We start from the raw sequence: 21169 nt of genomic DNA, 5'->3' as shown, positions 1-21169 counted from the left end.
TTATTAGAGACCATATACTAATACCACGTACCAAATATCAACCGGATCGGATGAATTTTGCTCCTCTAAGAGGCTCCGGAGATCAAATCTGGGGAACGGTTTATATGGGGGCTATATATAATTATGGACCGATATGGACCAATTCTTGCGTGTTTGTTGGAGACCACATTCTAACACCACGTTCCAAATTTCAACCGGATCGGATGAATTTTGCTCCTCCAAGAGGCTCCGGAGGACAATCTGGGGATCGATTTATATGGGGGCTATATATAATTATGGACCGATATGGACCAATTCTTGCATGGTTGTTAGAGACCATATACTAACACCACGTACCAAATATCAACCGGATCGGATGAATTTTGCTCCTCTAAGAGGCTCCGGAGATCAAATCTGGGGAACGGTTTATATGGGGGCTATATATAATTATGGACCGATATGGACCAATTCTTGCATGGTTGTTAGAGACAATATACTAACTCCATGGACCAAATTTCAATCGGATCGGATGACTTTTGCTCCTCTAAGAGGCTCTGGAGGTCAAATCTGGGGATCGGCTTATATGGGGGCTATATATAATTATGGACCGATTTCGACCTATTTGTGCATGGTCATTAGAGAACATATACCAGCACCATGTACCAAATTTCAGCCGGATCGGATGAAATTTGCTTCTCTTAGAGGCTCCGCAAGCCAAATCGGGGGATCGGTTTATATGGGGACTATATATAATTATGGACCGATATGGCCCATTTTCGATACCATCCGACCTACATCAATAACGACTTGAATGCCAAGTTTCAAGTCGATAGCTTGTTTCGTTCGGAAGTTAGCGTGATTTCAACAGACGGAAGGATGGACGGACATGCTCAGATCGACTCAGAATTTCACCACGACCCAGAATATATATACTTTATGGGGTCTTAGATCAATATTTCGATGTGTTACAAACGGGATGACAAAGTTAATATACCCCCATCCTATGGTCGAGGGTATAAAAACTTGCCAATTGGCAACTGCTACCACAAGCCAAGTAATTCGATTGTGAATGACAATTTGTAGTGGAACTTTACATGCAATCCATGTTGGAGGGTATATAAGATTCGGCCTGATCGAACTTTCAGCCTTTTTCATTCTTCCTATTATAGTAGGTGCCTTGCAGATACATAAGCTGGCCATGGTGTCTGTGTAAAATGAAACATTTTGCTTAGTGCGATTGCATTTTTTGCATGAATTTCATTTTTTTTTTTGTTTTATTTTGCTTTTACTACAATTTTCCCACTCAGCTTCATGTATTCAAAGAGAATTAAATAGAAAACACACTCCCGTATGGCTCGTAGTGGGGATTTCATTTTAGTAAGGCTATGCATTTGTAAGTAATGCCAGGAAAGCAAAAAAGTAACAAAAATAATTAGAAGCGAAATTGAAAAAATACAAATAAAAAAGCGAAATTAATTATTAAATTGTAAATAATTTAATTTTATTTCATTCAATTTTAATTTTAATTTGCCTGATCGATGCATCCATGTAAAACAAAATGATTGTATTATCTATACATTGAAAAATATTTACGTGATATTAAAGATTATGCAACCTAAATTTTAGGATGCGCAATTTACAAAATATTACGGACAAATTTCTTTAAAATAATGACATTTTAATTAAGGTTTATAATCATTACTTCGAAATTTGTTTTCATTAAATTTAGTACACAAATTTTGTAAATCTGTGTCCCTCCGTTAATGTCGCATGTCTTTGAACTAAGGAAAATTTTCCTTAGAATAAAGAAACAAATTTTTGATTTAAAGAAATCGTCCTTAAATTAACTGAAATATTGAATATTTAGATGTAAGATAAAAAATTTTCAAATACTCGTATAGGCTAAAACTTATTTTGAGGATTTAGCATCTGTTCGCCGAATGCGAAAAGTATGGAAATATAGAGAAAAATAAAAACACGATAGTTTAATATTTTCAATATATAACAAGAGCAGAAGGTTTTATTAAGGTGTTTTCTATTATAATTAATGGTAAACAATATTACCTATAATTTCCAACGATATGGATAAATTTGCAACCGCACCAATTGGCTTATCGATAACAAGTAAAGTGAGAGATGCTCTCAACCAAGATGGCGGAAGGCGGGGCTTTAGACAAGATAAATTAATATTCAAATTATGACATTTCTACTCTGGCAGGGATGTACCAAAAAGTAGTATACAAATTCTAACGAACACTATTAAGTCCAATTAATCTTTACTCGAACTTAAACATTGCCGGCCGCCTTGCAACATCAAGGTATGTTGTAACTAAAACTAAACTTAAAATACAAAATGAGGCTAAGTGCAGTGCAAAGTGAGTTTCCTTCAGTTCATTTACCATAAATCCAATTTATTAATTCATTTATCTTTTCAAATTCAACCTAAGACTAGATATTACGTAAGGTCAGAAGGGGACCTGGTAGAACCCAAAAGGGGGGCTCTCGCGACAATATATCGATGGGTCAAAAGGGGACCCGTTAGAACCCCAAAAAGGGGGCTCTCGCGAAGAGATACAATAAAACGATGGCCAAAAGGGGGCCGTTAGAACCCAAAAGGGGGGCTCTCGCGCATTTACCCTAGCAGTTACACAACCCGGACAGAACCCAACCGAAGATTGTATAATGAGCCACCGGGAGACCGGGCGACGTATACACCCTATGTGTTATGATTCGCCCATACACCTCAGGACCAAAAACGATCGCAACCCGTCCCACTCGGTAAAATTGCGGATCTGCCAAAGGTAATCCCAAAAAGGATTCCTTGATCCGTTCTGGCACGGCTTCGGCGGGGGTCAACACACGACCTAGATCGTGCACACGAGCAGTAAACGTCAGTCGCTGCTCTGGATCATAAGCGGACGATACTGTCAACCGGCAAAATTGGACCCCCTCAATATTTGTAACCGGTAGCCCTAAGTTCTCGACCATAGAACGACAGATTTGGCTTTGGCGCGCGCAGTTGTCGATTACTGCACGGACCGGAACGGACACACCATGGGGGGACACGCGGACTACGAGGCTGGGCGCCAGAGTAACGACATTCTGCAGAGGCAGAACTCCGACGCCGCCAAAATCGGAATATGACCGTGCCACAGCAAGATCGGACGGACGATTCGTATGGCTCCCACTACGAATCCGCTGAGCAGACCTCGAGCTCCCATGTTCAATTCGAGGCGCCACAGCCGCAGCGTGTAACAAAACATTGTGGTCCCCGGAGCAACTGGGGCACCTACGCCGGCTAGGACAATCCTTCGACTGGTGGGTCTGTGCTAGACATCTGTAGCAATAGCGATGTCGTACCACCATACGTATCCTCTTCTCAATCGAAAGAGAGAGGAACTTCCGACACCGCCGCAATGCGTGACGACCTCCACAAACCCTGCAAACCAATTGAGCAGGAGTTCGACCAACATCAGTAGCCTCTACTACAGCAGGCGCCACCACGGGCTCATCCACAACTACCGGAGGTGGACTCTCAATTTCTTGGGGCGATAGCTGAACCTCCGGAATGGCAGGCGACGGTATCGCCATCGGCTCCTCCAACAATGCCCGTTCGACCGCCGACATATCAAGGGGGCACGCAGTATCATCATCCGATTGATCCATAATAACCTCGAAATTTTCCAAGTCGTCAGCGAAGCACGAGGTATTTTCCATGATACTGCGAGAAAATATACGAATTACAAAGAGTTCGCCGAAGTGTCGGTCAATGAGACCAACTTAGCTATAGGTCGTCTTACAACGCCATTCTCCGTACGTATATCCGCGACCCGAATGTGACCATCTACGCCCGGGTGAACCGACACGACTCGACCTAATTTCCAAGAAGTTGGTGGAAGCTGTTCATGACGAATAACGACTAGGTCATTTACCATAACATCGCGCTGAGGAAATTTCCACTTATATCTCATATGCAGATTCTTCAAATATTCCTCTTTCCAACGTACACAAAACTGTTGTGCAAGAGCCTGTACCTTACGAAACCGATTCACCAACGAAAGAGGCTGTTCGGTTATAACTGGCTCAGCAGGGGCGAGTAGAGGGGCACCTATAAGAAAATGACCCGGTGTCAAAGCGTCAAGCTCCTGCGGGTTATCCGATTGGGGACAAAGAGGTCTTGAATTCAAACAAGCCTCAATACGAGCCAACACCGTCGAAAACTCTTCAAACGTGAAACGAACATTCCCTATTTGCCTTCTGAAATGCAACTTAAAACTCTTCACCCCAGCTTCCCAAAGGCCTCCCATATGAGGCGCACCAGCTGGGATAAATCGCCACGATAGGCCCTGGTGTGCAAACTTAGAGGACACGACATCACTGCTTCCCCTAATTACATCCCGGAAATTTCGTTCAAGCTCACGCGACGCACCGACAAAATTTGTCCCATTGTCCGAGAAAATGGTCGCAGGACAACCCCGACGAGCAACAAACCTATGAAATGCCGCAAGAAAGCCGGCAGTCGACAAGTCGGAAACCGCTTCCAAATGAATCGCCCTAGTAGCAAAACACACGAAAACGCACACATAACCTTTAGTTATGCGACAATAACGTCCGGTGAACGACTTCACCTCAAAGGGGCCTGCATAGTCTACGCCAGTCGTCGTAAAAGGTCTGTCGAGAACAGTTCTTTCCGGAGGAAGAGGAGCCATCACCTGACTACAAACCCGTTTCCTCTCCAAAAGACATGGTTTACACCTATGTATAACCGAACGAATAAGATTCCTCACCCGAGGTATCCAGTATTCTATACGAAGAATACGCAACATCAACTGATTTCCTCCATGAATGGAAATCAAATGAACAAATTCCACCAAAAGCTTCGTGAATCGACAGCTGTAGGGCAAAATTATAGGGTGCCGCTCCGAATACGAAAGAATAGGCGAGCGGCTCAAACGACCATACATCCGCATTACACCCATTTCATCAAGGAACGGGTTCAAAGAAACAAGTGAACTGCCAGTACCTAACGAAGACCTATCCATCAAGTCCTTATATTCATTACCATAATTCATTTTTTGAGCAAGCACTATCAAGCGACTTTTAGTTGCCCTAATCTCCGACGATGATAAACTGTGATCCGCATAGCTACAATCACGCCTATGAGCGGGATGCGTCCGATAAAAGAATCTCATAACATATGAAATAACACGCAGCGCTCTATCCAGAGAAGAAAATCTATCGAGAACATCCTCGTATGAATTAACGAAAGAAGCATGTGCCTTCACAGACCGAATTTCTACGTCGGTGTCAAAAGAGGAAGTGTCACGAACCGGCCATTCCGATTGACTACACGATAGCCACTGAGGCCCATGCCACCAAAGTCGAGAGGCGGCCAAATCCGAAGGGGACACACCGCGGCTGCCAAGATCAGCAGGATTATCCTCCGACCTCACATGATACCAATTCGTACCACCGACGTTCTCCTGAATGCGACATACCCTATTCGCGACAAATGTTGTCCAAGCCGAAGGCGTTTTCTTTAACCAGGCTAGTACAATAGTCGAATCCGTCCAACAATAAATTCGACCAAAATCAATACCGATTTCTCGAATGACCGTTCTTGCGAGTTCGGACGCTAAAACAGCGCCGCAAAGCTCCAAACGAGGCAAAGAAACCGATTTCAACGGAGCAACTTTCGTCTTGCACGATAGCAAATTAACGACAATCTCGCCATTCGGGGCCAAAACTCGAATATATACTACCCCCGCGTATGCCTTAACCGAGGCATCTGAAAATACGTGAAGCTCGGCCGAAGTGCACGGTGTGTAACGAATCCACCGAGGAATATTTATCGAATTGACATCCGGATAACTATCTACAAATTTTTCCCACTCGGATGCCGTTGCCGAAGGCAGTATTTCATCCCAGCCGACGCGATCAAGCCAAACCTTCTGCATGATAATCTTTGCCACAATTATCACTGGACCTAACCAACCGACAGGGTCGAATAATTTCGCGATAGCCGACAACACTTCCCGTTTAGTGTATCCACACCTTTTTGCTATAGGCTCGACCGCGAAGTAGAATGCATCCAATTGAGCATTCCATCTCACACCCAATGGTTTCGAATTGCTAGCCTCGACAAATGCCAGCAATTGAGCATCAACCAAATATTCCGGCGGTAGTGAATCTAAAATTTCTCTATAATTCGATGTCCATTTCCGCAGTTCAAATTTAGCCGTCGCAAGCGCCGCGATTAATTGATCCCGAGCCATTATCGCAGTTTCAAGGTCATGAGTTCCGGTCAAAACGTCATCAACGTACATACATTTACGTAATATATCGGCCGCGAGTGGAAACTCCTCCTCAGTGTCTTCAGCTAACTGTAACAGTGTCCGTATCGCGAGATATGGTGCACAGTTTACACCGAAGGTCACCGTTTGTAGTTCATAGTCCTGGACTGTCCTTGTCGGAGAATCCCTAAAAACAATTCTCTGCAACGGAGCATGAGAAGAGTCCACTCGAATCTGCCTATACATCTGTGTAATATCGCAGTTGAACACGTATTTAAATAGTCGCCATCGCACAATAAGAAGGACTAAGTCCTGCTGCAAAGTGGGACCTACGTGAAGGATATCGTTAAGACTATTCCCGTTGGACGTTTTATTAGACGCATTAAATACGACGCGAAGTTTGGAAGTCTTCTTCTCGAGGTTAATGACAGGATGATGTGGAAGATAACACGAAAGTGTATCACTTGCAGAAATGGCGGATACTGGCCTCATGTGATCCAAATGCAAATATTCTTTAACAACACTATCATAAACTGATTTCACGTCCGGCCTTTTCGATAATGACGATTCATTACGATAAAATTGCCTCAAAGCAGTTGTTCGGGACTCACCCAAATATCCACGAGGACCGAGCTCTTCCTTTAGCGGAAGTGTAACTATATATCTACCTTCCGAATCTCTGCGCGTTGTCCGAACGTAATTTTCCTCACAGAACTTATCGGAGGGGGACAAAACCCCTTTACGTGGTGTTTCCTCCAACTCCCAAAACCGTAAAAGCGTTCTATCTAAATTTTCCTCTTCATCAACCGCTATAGTCGTAGTAAATGTTTGAATTTGCGATGTAGAAATCGGACCCGTTACTAGCCAGCCGAAAACACTGTTCTGTGCTATCAATGATTGAGCCGCAATCTGCCGGCAACCTTCTAATAGTATTCTCGGGTACAAGTCAGCGCCTAGTAGAATATCGACCGGTCTCGACACGAAAAGATTCGGATCAGCTAAGCGAATATCCGGAATCTGAGACAAAACTTCCTGCGACACCGTAAAGGAAGGTAAATTCCCGGATATAGATTGGAGCACTATAGCCATAGTTTCCAACAAAACCGACGCGTTGAGTGGAGATCCGATTTTCAAATTACACATTTTACTCGATTTGGCCGAAATTGCGCTATTTACCCCCGAAATTGTAACATTAGCCGCGTGAACCGGTAGTTTCACCCGATTTCGAAAGCGTTCCGTCAGAAACGAAGATTCTGAAGCGGGGTCAATCAAAGCGCGTGCCGGATATGAAACCCCATCGTGCATGATATTAATCATCGCAGTTCCCAAAAGCACGGCCCTATTTTGCGTCGTATGAAATGCCTGGCGAGGTAGGCACGCCGACGAGGTAGAAGGTTGCGGCTGATCAACCGAAGGCATAGTTCTCGGTTGAAAACTAGCCGCTGAACTCGACAAGGTGTTGGTCGAACCCGTCGCCGAAGTCGCGCTATTAGACGGCGTAGAATCGCGATGCAATAGCGAATGATGTCTCGAATTACATTTTGCACACGAATATTGTCTTGGACAATCCTTCATCACATGACCTTTCATTAAGCAATTCAAGCACAACCGGTTACGTTTTACCACTATGTAACGTTCCGATACCGAGAGTTTACCAAATTTAACGCAAGCCGAAAGTCTATGATTATGTTTAGGACAAATAACGCACTTAGATTCCGACGAAGCACGCGACGATTTAGAAGAAGACGCATTGGTAAAATGCGCTTTTACCTTCTTTTCCTGAGAACGCTTCGAAGACGTGTCTTCCCGCAAATCATGCAAACACATCAACGTACGAACCCTTTCGGACAAAAAAGCGTCTAAATCCGCCCACGACGAAAGGGCTGATTTGTCCCTAACACTCTGCTCCCAAAGAGTCTGTGTGAGCCGCGGCAAACGTTGAAGGCAAATAAAAACGAGTATCTGGTCCCAATTATCGGTCGAAACTTCGTACGTATTCAATGCCGAAAGACAGCCATTGATTCCACGTTGAATCGATTTCAAACCCGCACTTGTCTCTACCGATACTGCCGAAATTGCAAAGAGAGACTTAAGTTGATTGTGAACTAGAACCCGCTTATTGTCGTATGCATCAACGAGGGCCTTCCACGCGAGGGCAAAACTTCGATGTGTCAGCGGAAACTTCGAGACAATTTCCCTAGCTTCGCCACTGGTCTTCCGCACAAGATGACACAAACGCTCGACGTCCGTTAATCTTGAATTGTTAACATAAACTGCTTGAAACAAATTCCGGAATGTAGGCCAGTCTAGAAAATTGCCCTCAAATACATCCGTATCGCACGGTGGCAACGCCAAATTGTGAACCATATCACAAAGTGGAGGGCCACTAACGGCCACTTCACCCCTAAACCCGGCTTTGCCATTAGGCAGCGACTGCCCATCCCGATCAGCCGGTATCGAAGTAGTCGCGTTATTAGCCAAAATCGCTTCGGATCCTTGAGTCGATTTATGAGACCCGATACTCCGTCTCGATGCTGCAACGACCGAAGACGCAGACGAAGTGATCGATGATCTACGTGACCGACGAAACTGGCCCAATTTTCGATTTATCGCGGACAAACAATTCATATAAGCCTGATGGGACGCGTCATATTTCCCGTCCACCGATTCAATATCGCTCGTTTGCGTTGTTCCGGCACCCTGTAAACTAGCCACGCATTCCTCAAAGCAATCCTGAACCTTTGTCCACAACTTCCCCAATTCCTCACTTCGAATCTCGAGGCTATAGACGTCTAACTCCTCATCTTTCATGGCATTAAAATGGGCGTGGAATTTAATAAGAGCGTCCGAAACGCGAATAAAGCGATCAAAGGGAGATACAGACATTCTAACTTTACGTTCAACTACCAAATTGAAGAATGTAACCAAATACGAAATTACAATATAGCCAAGAAGCAACGGCCAATAAAATTACCAAACTCAGACAAGGTTCCGTTCAATAAAAATAGCAAAATACGCAAAAGTAACTCAAATTCCGACCAAAACGAAAAAACACAATTTTCACTATCAAAATAAATCAATCCGTATCAAATATCAAAACGCACTTTATCTCGAGTTACAAAGATTAATTCGAGTCCACAACTCGCGAAAATCCGACAAAAGATCAAACGTTCCCAGAAACCGAAAATACTGAATGTAGGGTGCACAAAATATTACCCCCGAACGCTTGACACAAGAAAAATTATAATAATAATAATAATAAACAAAGGTATAAATAAATCAATAATAATAAATACCTGTCCAATAAATATTCAAAATTTACCAAATATTTGAATGATCGAATAATTTCTCTCAGTGTGAGAGCGTAAAAGTTTCAAAATATACCGAGTTTTAATTCAAGCCCCGATTCCAACCGGGAAATATTCAAACCTTTGAATTCAACTTGAATTCTAATGTGGGAATTACACGTAGTGTATAGCCCCCTTAAGAATTCAAATGATGATCGATATCCGATAACACGATAGTACGAGATGTGCCCGATTAGTCACTATACTATAGCAATCGACTAAGAGCGCAACACTGATGAGAACAAAACAAAATAAAAGCTTTTGTATGTTCTCAAATGTATGCAAATGAACGAAACAATAATTAATAAATGAAATTTCAGCACAGAAAACGCGAAAAAGTGGTGAATATACGAAACAAAGAGAGTGATATATGTGTATAGTGAATATTAGTGTACGAAAGTGGTGAAAACATGTACTCCAAGTTATTTCTCTCCGAAATTATTTGCACAGACGTCAAAATGGAAATACAAAAACAAAAACCTTGAATGCGTTTTGCCGTCCGCAAATGAAAATTTACTTAAAAACAATGAAAAACGATATTTTCACGCAAATAAAGGCAAATAAACCACTTTAAATAAAAAAAAACACTAATATTCACTGATATCACTGAACTTGTACACCACTTTTAGGAATATTTATAATAAAAACCGATCGCGTAGCGTTGTAAAACAACCTTTTTTTTCTTTAAATGGACGGACGACCACTATATTTGTTGTTGCACCGACCGCGAACTCACTTTATAAGGGAAAATGCACTGCACTTACCTTATAAAACGATGAAACAGATGTTGAGGATGATGAACTGATTGGTTTGAGTTTAAGGTGAAATTGATGACCAGGTCAGGTGGACTGTGTCTATAACAAAAACCAAGAAAAACACCGGTTAAACCAATTCTTCCACTCCGAAGTCCAATTATCCGGTACGAATGGATCAAAATGTTCGCCGAATGCGAAAAGTATGGAAATATAGAGAAAAATAAAAACACGATAGTTTAATATTTTCAATATATAACAAGAGCAGAAGGTTTTATTAAGGTGTTTTCTATTATAATTAATGGTAAACAATATTACCTATAATTTCCAACGATATGGATAAATTTGCAACCGCACCAATTGGCTTATCGATAACAAGTAAAGTGAGAGATGCTCTCAACCAAGATGGCGGAAGGCGGGGCTTTAGACAAGATAAATTAATATTCAAATTATGACATTTCTACTCTGGCAGGGATGTACCAAAAAGTAGTATACAAATTCTAACGAACACTATTAAGTCCAATTAATCTTTACTCGAACTTAAACAGCATCTTTGGTTTAAAGTTTATGTTTTTGGAATTAAGAAAACATTTTAACTTTGAGGTATCCGCTATAATTTGGATTTTCATACCCTGCGCCATACTTTGGAACAGGGTATTATAAGTTAGTGCATATGTTTGCAACACCCAGAAGGAGACGAGATAGGCACATGGTGTCTTTGGCAATAATGCTCAGGAAGGGTCCCAGAGTCGATCTAGCCATGTCCGTCTGTCCGTGAACACATTTTTGTAATCAAAGTCTAGGTCGCAGTTTTACTCCAATCGACATCAAATTTGGCGCAAGTATGTGTTTTGGCTCAGAATAGAACCCTATTGATTTTGGAAGAAATCGGTTCAGATTTAGATATAGGTCCCATATATATATTTCGTCCGATATGGACTTATATGGCCCCAGAAGCCAGAATTTTACCCTTATATGCTTAAAATTTTGCACAAGAATAACAATTAGTACTATAGTCAAATGTGCCAAATTTTATTGAAATCGGTTCAGATTTAGATATAGCTTCCTTATATATCTTTCGCCCGATATGGACTAATACGGTCCCAGAAGCCAGAGTTTTACCCCAATTTGGTTGAAATTTTGCACTAGGAGTACAATTAGTAGTGAAGTTAAGTGTGCCAAATTTTATTGAAATCGGTTCAGATTTAGATATAGCTCCCATATATAGTTTTCACCCGATTTACACTCATATGAACACAGAGGCCAATTTTTTGATCCGATTTAGTTGAAATTTTGCACAGGGAGTAAAATTAGCATTGTAGCTATGCGTGCCAAAATTGGTTAAAATCGGTTCAGATTTAGATATAGCTCCCATATATAGATTTTGCCCGATTTACACTCATATGGCCACAGAGGCCAATTTTTAAATCCGATTTAGTTGAAATTTTGCACAGGGAGTAGAATTAACATTCTAGCTATGCGTGCCAAATTTGATTGAAATCGGTTCAGATTTAGATATAGCTCCCATATATAGCTTTCGCCCGATTTACACTCATATGAACACAGAGGCCAATTTTTTGATCCGATTTAGTTGAAATTTTGCACAGGGAGTAAACTTAGCATTATTGCTATACGTGCCAAATTTGGTTGAAATCGGTTCAGATTTAGATATATCTCCCATATATAGCTTTCGCCCGATTTACACTCATATGACCACAGAAGCCAATTTTTAACTCCGATTTAGTTGAAATTTTGCACAGGGAGTAAAATTAGCATTGTAGCTATGGGTGCCAAATTTGGTTGAAATCGGTTCAGATTTAGATATAGCTCCCATATATATCGTTCGCCGGATTTACACTCATATGACCACAGTGGCCAATCTTTAACTCCGATTTAGTTGACATTTTGCACAGGGAGTAGAATTAGCATTGTAGCCATGCGTGCCAAATTTGGTTGAAATCGGTTCAGATTTAGATATAGCTCCCAAATATAGCTTTCGCCCGATTTACACTCATATGACCACAGAGGCCAATTTTTAACTCCGATTTAGTTGAAATTTTGCACAAGGAGTAGAATTAGCATTCTAGCTATGCGTGCCAAATTTGATTGAAATCGGTTCAGATTTAGATATATCTCCCATATATAGCTTTCGCCCGATTTACACTCATATGAACACAGAGGCCAATTTTTTGATCCGATTTAGTTGAAATTTTGCACAGGGAGTACACTTAGCATTATTGCTATGCGTGCTAAATTTGGTTGAAAGCGGTTCAGATTTAGATACAGCTCCCATATATATCGTTCGCCAGATTTACACTCATATGACCACAGTAGCCAATCTTTTACTCCGATTTAATTGAAATTTTACACAGGAAGTAGAATTAGCATTGTAGCTATGCGTGCCAAATTTGGTTGAAATCGGTACAAATTTAGAAATAGCTCCCATATATAGCTTTGGCCCGATTTACACTCATTTGCCCACAGAGGCCAATTTTTTGCTCCGATTTAGTTGAAATTTTGCACAGGGAGTAGAATTAGCATTGTGGCTCTGAGTGCCAAATGTGGTTGAAATCGGTTCAGATTTAGATTTAGCTCCCATATATAGCTTTCGCCCGATTTACACTCATATGACCCCAGAGGCCAATTTTTAACACCGATTTAGTTGAAATTTTGCACTGAGAGTAAAATTAGCATTGTTGCTATGCGTGCCCAATTTGGTTGAAATCGGTTCAGATTTATATATAGCTCCCATATATATATTTTTCTAATACCAACATTTTTCTTGTAAAATCGCCACTTGCTTAGTCGAAAAGTTGTAGAAATGAATCTAATTTTCCTAAACTTCTAATACATATATATTGAGCGATAAATCATAAATAAACGTTTGCGAAGTTTCCTTAAAATTGCTTCAGATTTAAATGTTTCCCATATTTTTTTACTAACATTGTGTTCCACCCTAGTGCATTACCCGACTTAAATTTTGAGTCTATAGATTTATTAGAAGTCTATCAAATTCTGTCCAAATCGAGTGATATTTAAATGTATGTATTGGGGACAAACCTTTATATATAGCACCCAACACATTTGACGGATGTGATATGGTATCGACAATTTAGATCTACAAAGTGGTGCAGGGTATAATATAGTCGGCCCGTCCGATTTTAGACTTTCCTTACTTGTTTAAACTGGCATTTATTCGTATGTGAATAACTTTATTAATATACCGCGAAAAGAAAATTAAAATTCGATAAATGAGATCTGAATTCTAATTTTAATGGTAACATATTGGTCCTAGACTTAAGGCCAGATAGGTCGCTAAAAATGTCTTTATTTTAAAGAAGCCGCATCTTTGGCTCGGAATCTATACCAAAATCCTTAAGAGAAGTTCAAAATTTTTGGATCCAGTAAACTTTTTTGAGTGTAGTTTTAAACAATTTGCATTATACTAATTTAAAAATGTAAATGAATTTAGAATCATGTCAACAGTGCTAATCAGACTTATGATATTTACAATTCCCTCAACAATTTCACCGAAGCCGTATTTGTTAGAATCCACAAAAGTTTTGTACCACAGTATATCGTATTATCACTTAAAAGCTAACTTTCGAGTGCACTTTCCATGGGTACAATGTCCAATGGAAGAGAGATGTAGGTAGACAATAAATAGTGTTGACTTAAACTTTTATTTTAGTTTTCTAACATTTACTTTGCATGTTGTTGTTTTTTTTTTTTTTTTTTTTTTGCTTAATGGAAATTTTACAATTTTGGCACATGCATTCAACCATTCGAGGTGGCAAGGTTAACTTACGAACCAAGACTCTGCACAGACAATACCGTTGCTGGTCGTTGTTGAGCACCCATTATGTGGGTATAGTATGTGGGTCATAGTACGATATTATCCTCCCCATCGTCTTCTCATACTAGTTTCCCGCGACCTTACATCAACAAACCTCTCTCTTGTGGCCTTTGTTTGCTTGTTTTTTAATTCTATTACGTATGAAGACAAATGCACTTTATTTGCAAAACTCCTCACTTATATGAAACCTGAGTGCTGAGTAATTTTATAATGACATTAGAATCAGAACAAAAGTTGAGAATATAATGCTTGACATTTAAACCCGTACGTGATGGAAGGAATTGTAAATGGGCTTAAATAACAATGCCATGAAAATTTTACAAAAAATAATAAAATGCGTTTGCAATTAGTTTGCATGAACACAGTAGGATAGGTTAGATTGAAAATAGCAGTTCGAGTTTCTCCACTTCAGGTCCACTTCAATCGTAATCTGTACACTGCCGCAAATATCCCGCCGAGATGACTGAGGAAAATTTAAATAATTTTAAATTCGGATCACACACGCAGAGAAGGATCTGATGATCACCTCAAACATGTTTCAAGAGCAAAGTGTTATTTTTGTATGGTGACCATGTAACATGTTTGTCGCTAAAATGCTATTTTCTCGTCAAATATAACCTGTTTGCCGAAATCAGATACATGATTTACGAGAAAATAACCTGGTTGCGAAAACCATGTTACATGGTCACCACCCAAAAATAACATTTTGCTCTTAAAACATGTTTGAGGTGATCATATTCCTTATCTGGGTGCACCTTAAGAAGTGAAATGGAGGACATCCGTCCTATAACAAGTCCATGTTAAATTCATCTTTTTTGCGCCAATTTTGCACCTCTTCCGGATGCAAAACGAATATTTTCACCACTTTTTGGCAACGGTCATTTTCCTAGGGAAATATTGACCTTCGGGTCCAGAATTCCCCCAAAGACCTTTTTCGAACTTTGGAAGTACAGTTTTCACATTTAAATCCAAAATTCCTTACACCCATACACAAAATCATGAACGGCGTGCACGTTTCAAAACGATACGTTCATGAAAGCGAATCAACACACATGTGGTGCCAAACGAAGAACAGACGGTGTCAACCTGACAACGATAATATGACACCAGGCCTCGTCACAACAACAACCAGTGTTCATGATCTAAATATGTAATGGTCCACGGTTGCCAGATTTTTCCGAGAGAGATTCCCAAAAATTTCGAAAGTATACCCCAAAAAATAATATAATAGTTTTATGTATATAATTTTAATTCAAGGGTGTGAAGTTAAAGTTGTTTTTAGCCAAGACACAAACCATCAGAATTTTATTTTATTATTTTAACTTTTCAACGAAAATTCGCAAAAAAATCAAGCAAATTTCGTCTTGATTTGTTGCTGTTTAATTAAAAGCATAAAATATGAACAAATTTTATTAAATATTTTATACATAGACCTTTAAACTAGCTGTTCAAACCCCTTTTTGGCTATTTCTGATAGACACCAACGAGCCAAAGGGGGTACACGTTGGTAACCCCAACGGAGGAGCGTACCCCCAGTGAAAAGCCCATGGCCGTAGGTCATCTGTGAGAGGAGAAATCAGGGGAAGTTCAAATCAACTGTTATGTCCGTTTTTGAACGCATTATGGGTACAATTTATTTTAAATTTTGAAATAAGTAGAAAGCCCAGAATGGGGAGAAAGTTACAGTTGCATTTCCATAACCGTACCTTATTAAAATTTTAAAAGGGGGGCTAAGCAATTTTAGTAAAAATTTCAACACTGATTTTCGCCTATTTACACCCCACGACAACGAACTAAAGTGGGTATACCCAGGTAGCTGTAATCTTGGAGTATCCCTCAGTGAAAGCCTCATGGGCGTAGCTCATCTGTGAACGGAGAAAAGTTAATGGGAGTAAAATTACTACTTGTTCGAATATCAACTATTTTCAACACTGATTTTCGCCTATTTACACCCCACGACAACGAACTAAAGTGGGTTTACGCAGGTAGCTGCACTCTTGGAGTATCCCCCAGTGAAAGCCTCATGGGCGTAGCTCATCTGTGAACGGAGAAAAGTCAATGGGGGTAAAATTACTATTTTTTAGAATATCAACTATTTTCAACACTGATTTACACCCCACGACAACGAACTAAAGTGGGTATACGCAGGTAGCTATACTCTTGGAATATCCCCCAGTGAAAGTGTCATGGGCGTAGCTCATCTGCGAGAGGAGATAAATCAAGGGGCGCTAAAATATTTTTTTCAACAATCTATAGCGGCAAATTTTGTTTCATATGTGTACCAATAATATTCGTGATTTTATCCAACCTATACCTAATTTTGGCAAACAGAAACATGGTTTAGCCCAACCTAAATTAATTCGTAAAGATAGACCTATAGGTCCTATTGTACTTTGCTTTTATATGTTCTATAACAAATTTAATACTATCTGATTGATGGTGGAAATATCCCACGAAAAAAATCCCCAAACCACGGCTTTATCCCCAGACAAATTCCCAGATCAACAAGGTAAAAAAAATCCCAACCACGAGGAAAAAAACAGTTTGGGGAAAAAATCACCACTGACTCGATCCTGGATTGCCTTCTCCATACGCTTTAACAGTCGCCTTAGCACATTGCACCACTGACGGAGTTCCCACAATAACGTCTAACGAATATTTTAAGACTTTTCATGGCCAAAGAAAAACGAAAGTTGTTCATGAAATCGTGAACACCCGTGCTTGAAACCGTGATCAATACGTTTTGATTTTTCTTGAACATTTCCGTTTCATTTGGTTACCATCCGTTCACGATTTTGGAACGTAATTGGTTCTATTAGTGTATGATTAAAATCCATTCGAAGGGTACATGTGTTTCGACCGCACTTTGTCATTGTCCACACTTATCGTAGTTTTTATACCCTCTACCATTGGAGGGGGGGTATATTAACTTTGTCATTCCGTTTGTAACACATGGAAATATTGCTCTGAGACCCCATAATGTATATATATATATATATATATATATATATATATATATATATATATATATATATATATATATATATATATATATATATATATATATATATATATATATATATATATATATATATATATATATATATATATATATATATATATATATATATATATATATATATATATATATATATATCTATATCTATACTACTTGGTAGGTTGGTAGAATTCTTGATGTTTTCAAAGATTTTGCAAAATATTCCTCTCCAACTATGAAATGCTTCATAAATTTTCTACAGAAATAACATTTTTACAAAATTTTCTACAGAAATAAAATTTTAACAACATTTTCTATAGAAATAAATTTTTGACAAAATTTTCTATAGAAATTATATTTTGACAAAATTTCCTAAAGACATAAAATGTTGACAACATTTTCTATAAAAGTAAAATGTTGACAAAATTTTCTATAGAAATTTTGACAAAATTTTCTATGGCAATAAAATTTTGGTAGATTATTTTTCGGATTTTAGAGGCCATATAGCAACACCATGTAACAAATTTCAGCCAGATGGGATGAAACGTAAAAGTGATCCGATATGGCCGATTTGCAATACCATTCGACCTACATCAAGCTTGTTTCGTTCGGAAGTTAGCGTGATTTCAGACGTAGACGTACGGACATGCTGGATCGACTCAGAATTTCACCACGACCCAGAAAAAAAAAAAAAAAATATATATATATATATATATATATATATATATATATATATATATATATATATATATATATATATATATATATATATATATATATATATATATATATATATATATATATATATATATATATATATATATATATATATATATATATATATATATATATATATATACATACATATTTTTTTTTTTTCTGGGTCGTGGTGAAATTCTGAGTCGATACAGCATGTCCGTACGTCTACGTCTGAAATCACGCTAACTTCCGAACGAAACAAGCTATAGATTTGGCACAAGTAGTTGTTATTGATGTAGGTCGAATGGTATTGCAAATCGGCCATATCGGATCACTTTTACGTTTAGCCTCCATATAAACGGACCCCCAGATTTGACTTCCGGAGCCTCTAAGAGAAGCATGTTTCATCCCATCTGGCTGAAATTTGTTACATGGTGTCGCTATATGGCCTCTAAAATCCGAAAAAATAATCTACCAAAATTTTATTGCCATAGAAAATTTTGTCAAAATTTCTATAGAAAATTTTGTCAACATTTTACTTTTATAGAAAATGTTGTCAACATTTTATGTCTTTAGGAAATTTTGTCAAAATATAATTTCTATAGAAAATTTTGTCAAAAATTTATTTCTATAGAAAATTTTGTTAAAATTTTATTTCTGTAGAAAATTTTGTAAAAATGTTATTTCTATAGAAAATTTATGAAGCATTTCATAGTTGGAGAGGAATATTTTGCAAAATCTTTGAAAACATCAAGAATTCTACCAACCTACCAAGTAGTAAAAAATCTGGCATTTTTGGTAGACTCGTGTTCATAATTGTATATAGCCGCCCATATTTCAATTCTGGCTCTATAATTACCGCACAAAAGTTCATATCGGTTCGCAATTACTTCTTTCCTATATACACCGGTCAAGAACTGAATATATACGTATTTATTCGACCCTTCTCTTGTCGCATGGACTTACAATTTGGAAGATAATGCTAAGAAGTTTTAAGATGCCTTGCCATCGGCCGCAACCCAAGTAATTTAATTGTAGATAACCGCACACAAAAAATTTTTTTTCTGATTCAATCACGAAATTAATTGATCCAATTAATTTTTAATTGAAATGTCTTCAATCACAGAAATGATAGTATCAATTAAAAAAATTATTGAAGGTCAATTAAAAAGTTAATTGATCCAATTAAAAAATTAATTGATACTATTGTTTTTGTGATTGATTTTTGTTGCAATTAAAAAATTTGTTGAATCAATTAAATTTTTAATTGAATATTTTTTAAAACTCAATTAAAATTTTAATTGGAAAAATTTTCGTGAAATTTGTGTGTGTGTGTCTTTAGTAGAAGTTTCTACGCAATCCATGGTGAAGGGTACATAAGATTCGGCCTGGCCGAACTTACGGCCGTATATACTTGTTCCAATTATTATCCAATTTGAGAGACCGTATCTATTGTTAATGCTGCAACGCATTTAGCTTTTGTCTTCAAACAAAACTGGAAATAACAAACTCATGACAAATGGAGGCATTTAGAGATGCTTTTAAGAGCATAACATTTCCTGGAATTTCTTACAGCTGTATATATCTCGAAAAGCAATTTGTTACAAATCTTTAATCGGATTTTTCAACATACTCTTGTGTCCATCAATTGATCACTTGTGTTGACAAAAGAAAAAAATAAAAACTTGTTAACCTTGCTCGAAGGTCTTTTAAGTATGTTTTTTTTAACTTTATTTGCCATAGAATGCAACAAAGTCCCAGTTTTTGTTTTTTGCTTCTAACTTTGCAGAGAAAAACTTGGTCCATAGACCAACTGACATGTTCTAGTAGAAAAGTGGACATACCACCAACTAAGTACTCTGATAAATAGCGTTGTACAAAAGTAGCTTTACATTTTTAATAGATCCTATTGAGCGTCTGAGTGTCTGGAAAAGTTTCATGAGATGATAGGTGAATAGCAATACTGTCAAAAGGAAGTAAAAGCAATTTTGCTTTCGGGGGCCTCATATTCTAAGAGCATTTGCAAAAATGGATATGAAGAATAAATTTAATGACACTACACTCCAAATCGTTTTTGAACAAAGAACCCTCCAAAAGTACGCTAAGTCTAAAAAGTGAATTTTACAGGAAACAAGTTCAAAATTTTTTTTTTGAATTTCTCAAAAACCGTATAAGATAAAAATTCACTTTTTTTTCGATGTTAAAATCATGTTTATTGATTTTAGTATGCACTAATTCAAAATAGTGATAATAGAACATGGCTAAAAATGTCTTAGACCACTTTAGATAGAAAAAAGCTTTTTGCCCTTTTTGGATTGGAAATTTTTAAAACTTTAGTCACAGCCTACGTACAATATTAACCATAACTTTTGATAGAAGTGCCCAATAAATTCGAACTTTTGACAGGATGCAATTCACATCAATCCGAATAAAAAAACAATGAACTCAATCAAAAAATGCCAAATCGACTTAGCGTACTCTGGAATGAGGACATCGATATGACCATAGAAATGATTGAACTTCAAAATAAGACAATGTAAAGTAGGGATTATAATTAGCGGTTCAGGGAAAAAAGACGCTAACATGAAAATTAAATAATGCCCCATGTTATAGGTTTTGTTAGGAAACGAAATTAAGCTTCATTTTGAATATGCAATGAAACAACACAACAATGACATTATTAAAAATAAATTTTATTGACCTTTCTTCAATGAATTGGGAATTTTTAATAATGAAAGAAGCTAAACAATACCGAAAAATTTTTAGTTTTTACATTCAATATAAAGGCTTGAGGATATATTTCATTTTTGTTTGAGGGCTTATTTTTCGAAGCCATAATGAGAATCAAAACATCGACTTTTTATATCCTTCACCACTACTGTGAAACAGGGTATAATAAATTTGTCATTTGTATGTAACACTAAGATGGGCGGTATCAGACCACGGTTGCCACAGCTGGTAGAATTCTACCAAAAATAGTAGATTTTTTACTATTTGGTGGATTGGTAGAATTCTTGAAGTTTTGGTAGCTTTCCATTAAAAAAAAATGTATTGATATAAAATTTTGACAAAATTTTCTATAGAAATTAAATTTTGAAAAAATTTTCTATAGAAATAAAATTTTGATAAAATATTCTATAGAAATAAAATTTTGCAAAAAAAATTTTATAGAAATGAAATTTTGCAATAAATTTCTATAGAAATAAAATTTTGCAATAAATTTTTATAGAAATAAAATTTATAAA

General features: G+C 37.9%; 2 protein-coding genes across 10 annotated transcripts in view; one reads left to right on the top strand and one right to left on the bottom strand.

Moving 5' to 3' along the window:
• dally (division abnormally delayed protein) overlaps nucleotides 1-21169 on the top strand; it is a 468560-nt gene that overhangs the window by 218784 nt on the left and 228607 nt on the right. The window lies entirely within an intron of this gene.
• Nucleotides 1964-10601, bottom strand: LOC142234309 (uncharacterized). The gene is made up of 2 exons (XM_075305410.1): nucleotides 10384-10601; nucleotides 1964-3700 (listed from the first exon to the last, which is right to left on the bottom strand). Exon 2 carries the CDS (start codon nucleotides 3694-3696, stop codon nucleotides 2617-2619), a length of 1080 nt encoding a protein of 359 aa, XP_075161525.1. The 5' UTR covers nucleotides 3697-3700; nucleotides 10384-10601; the 3' UTR covers nucleotides 1964-2616.

The sequence above is a fragment of the Haematobia irritans genome, chromosome 4 (genome assembly GCF_050003625.1).
Source record: "Haematobia irritans isolate KBUSLIRL chromosome 4, ASM5000362v1, whole genome shotgun sequence".
NCBI classification, from domain to species: domain Eukaryota; kingdom Metazoa; phylum Arthropoda; class Insecta; order Diptera; family Muscidae; genus Haematobia; species Haematobia irritans.
This window is presented reverse-complemented; position numbering and strand designations above follow the sequence as displayed.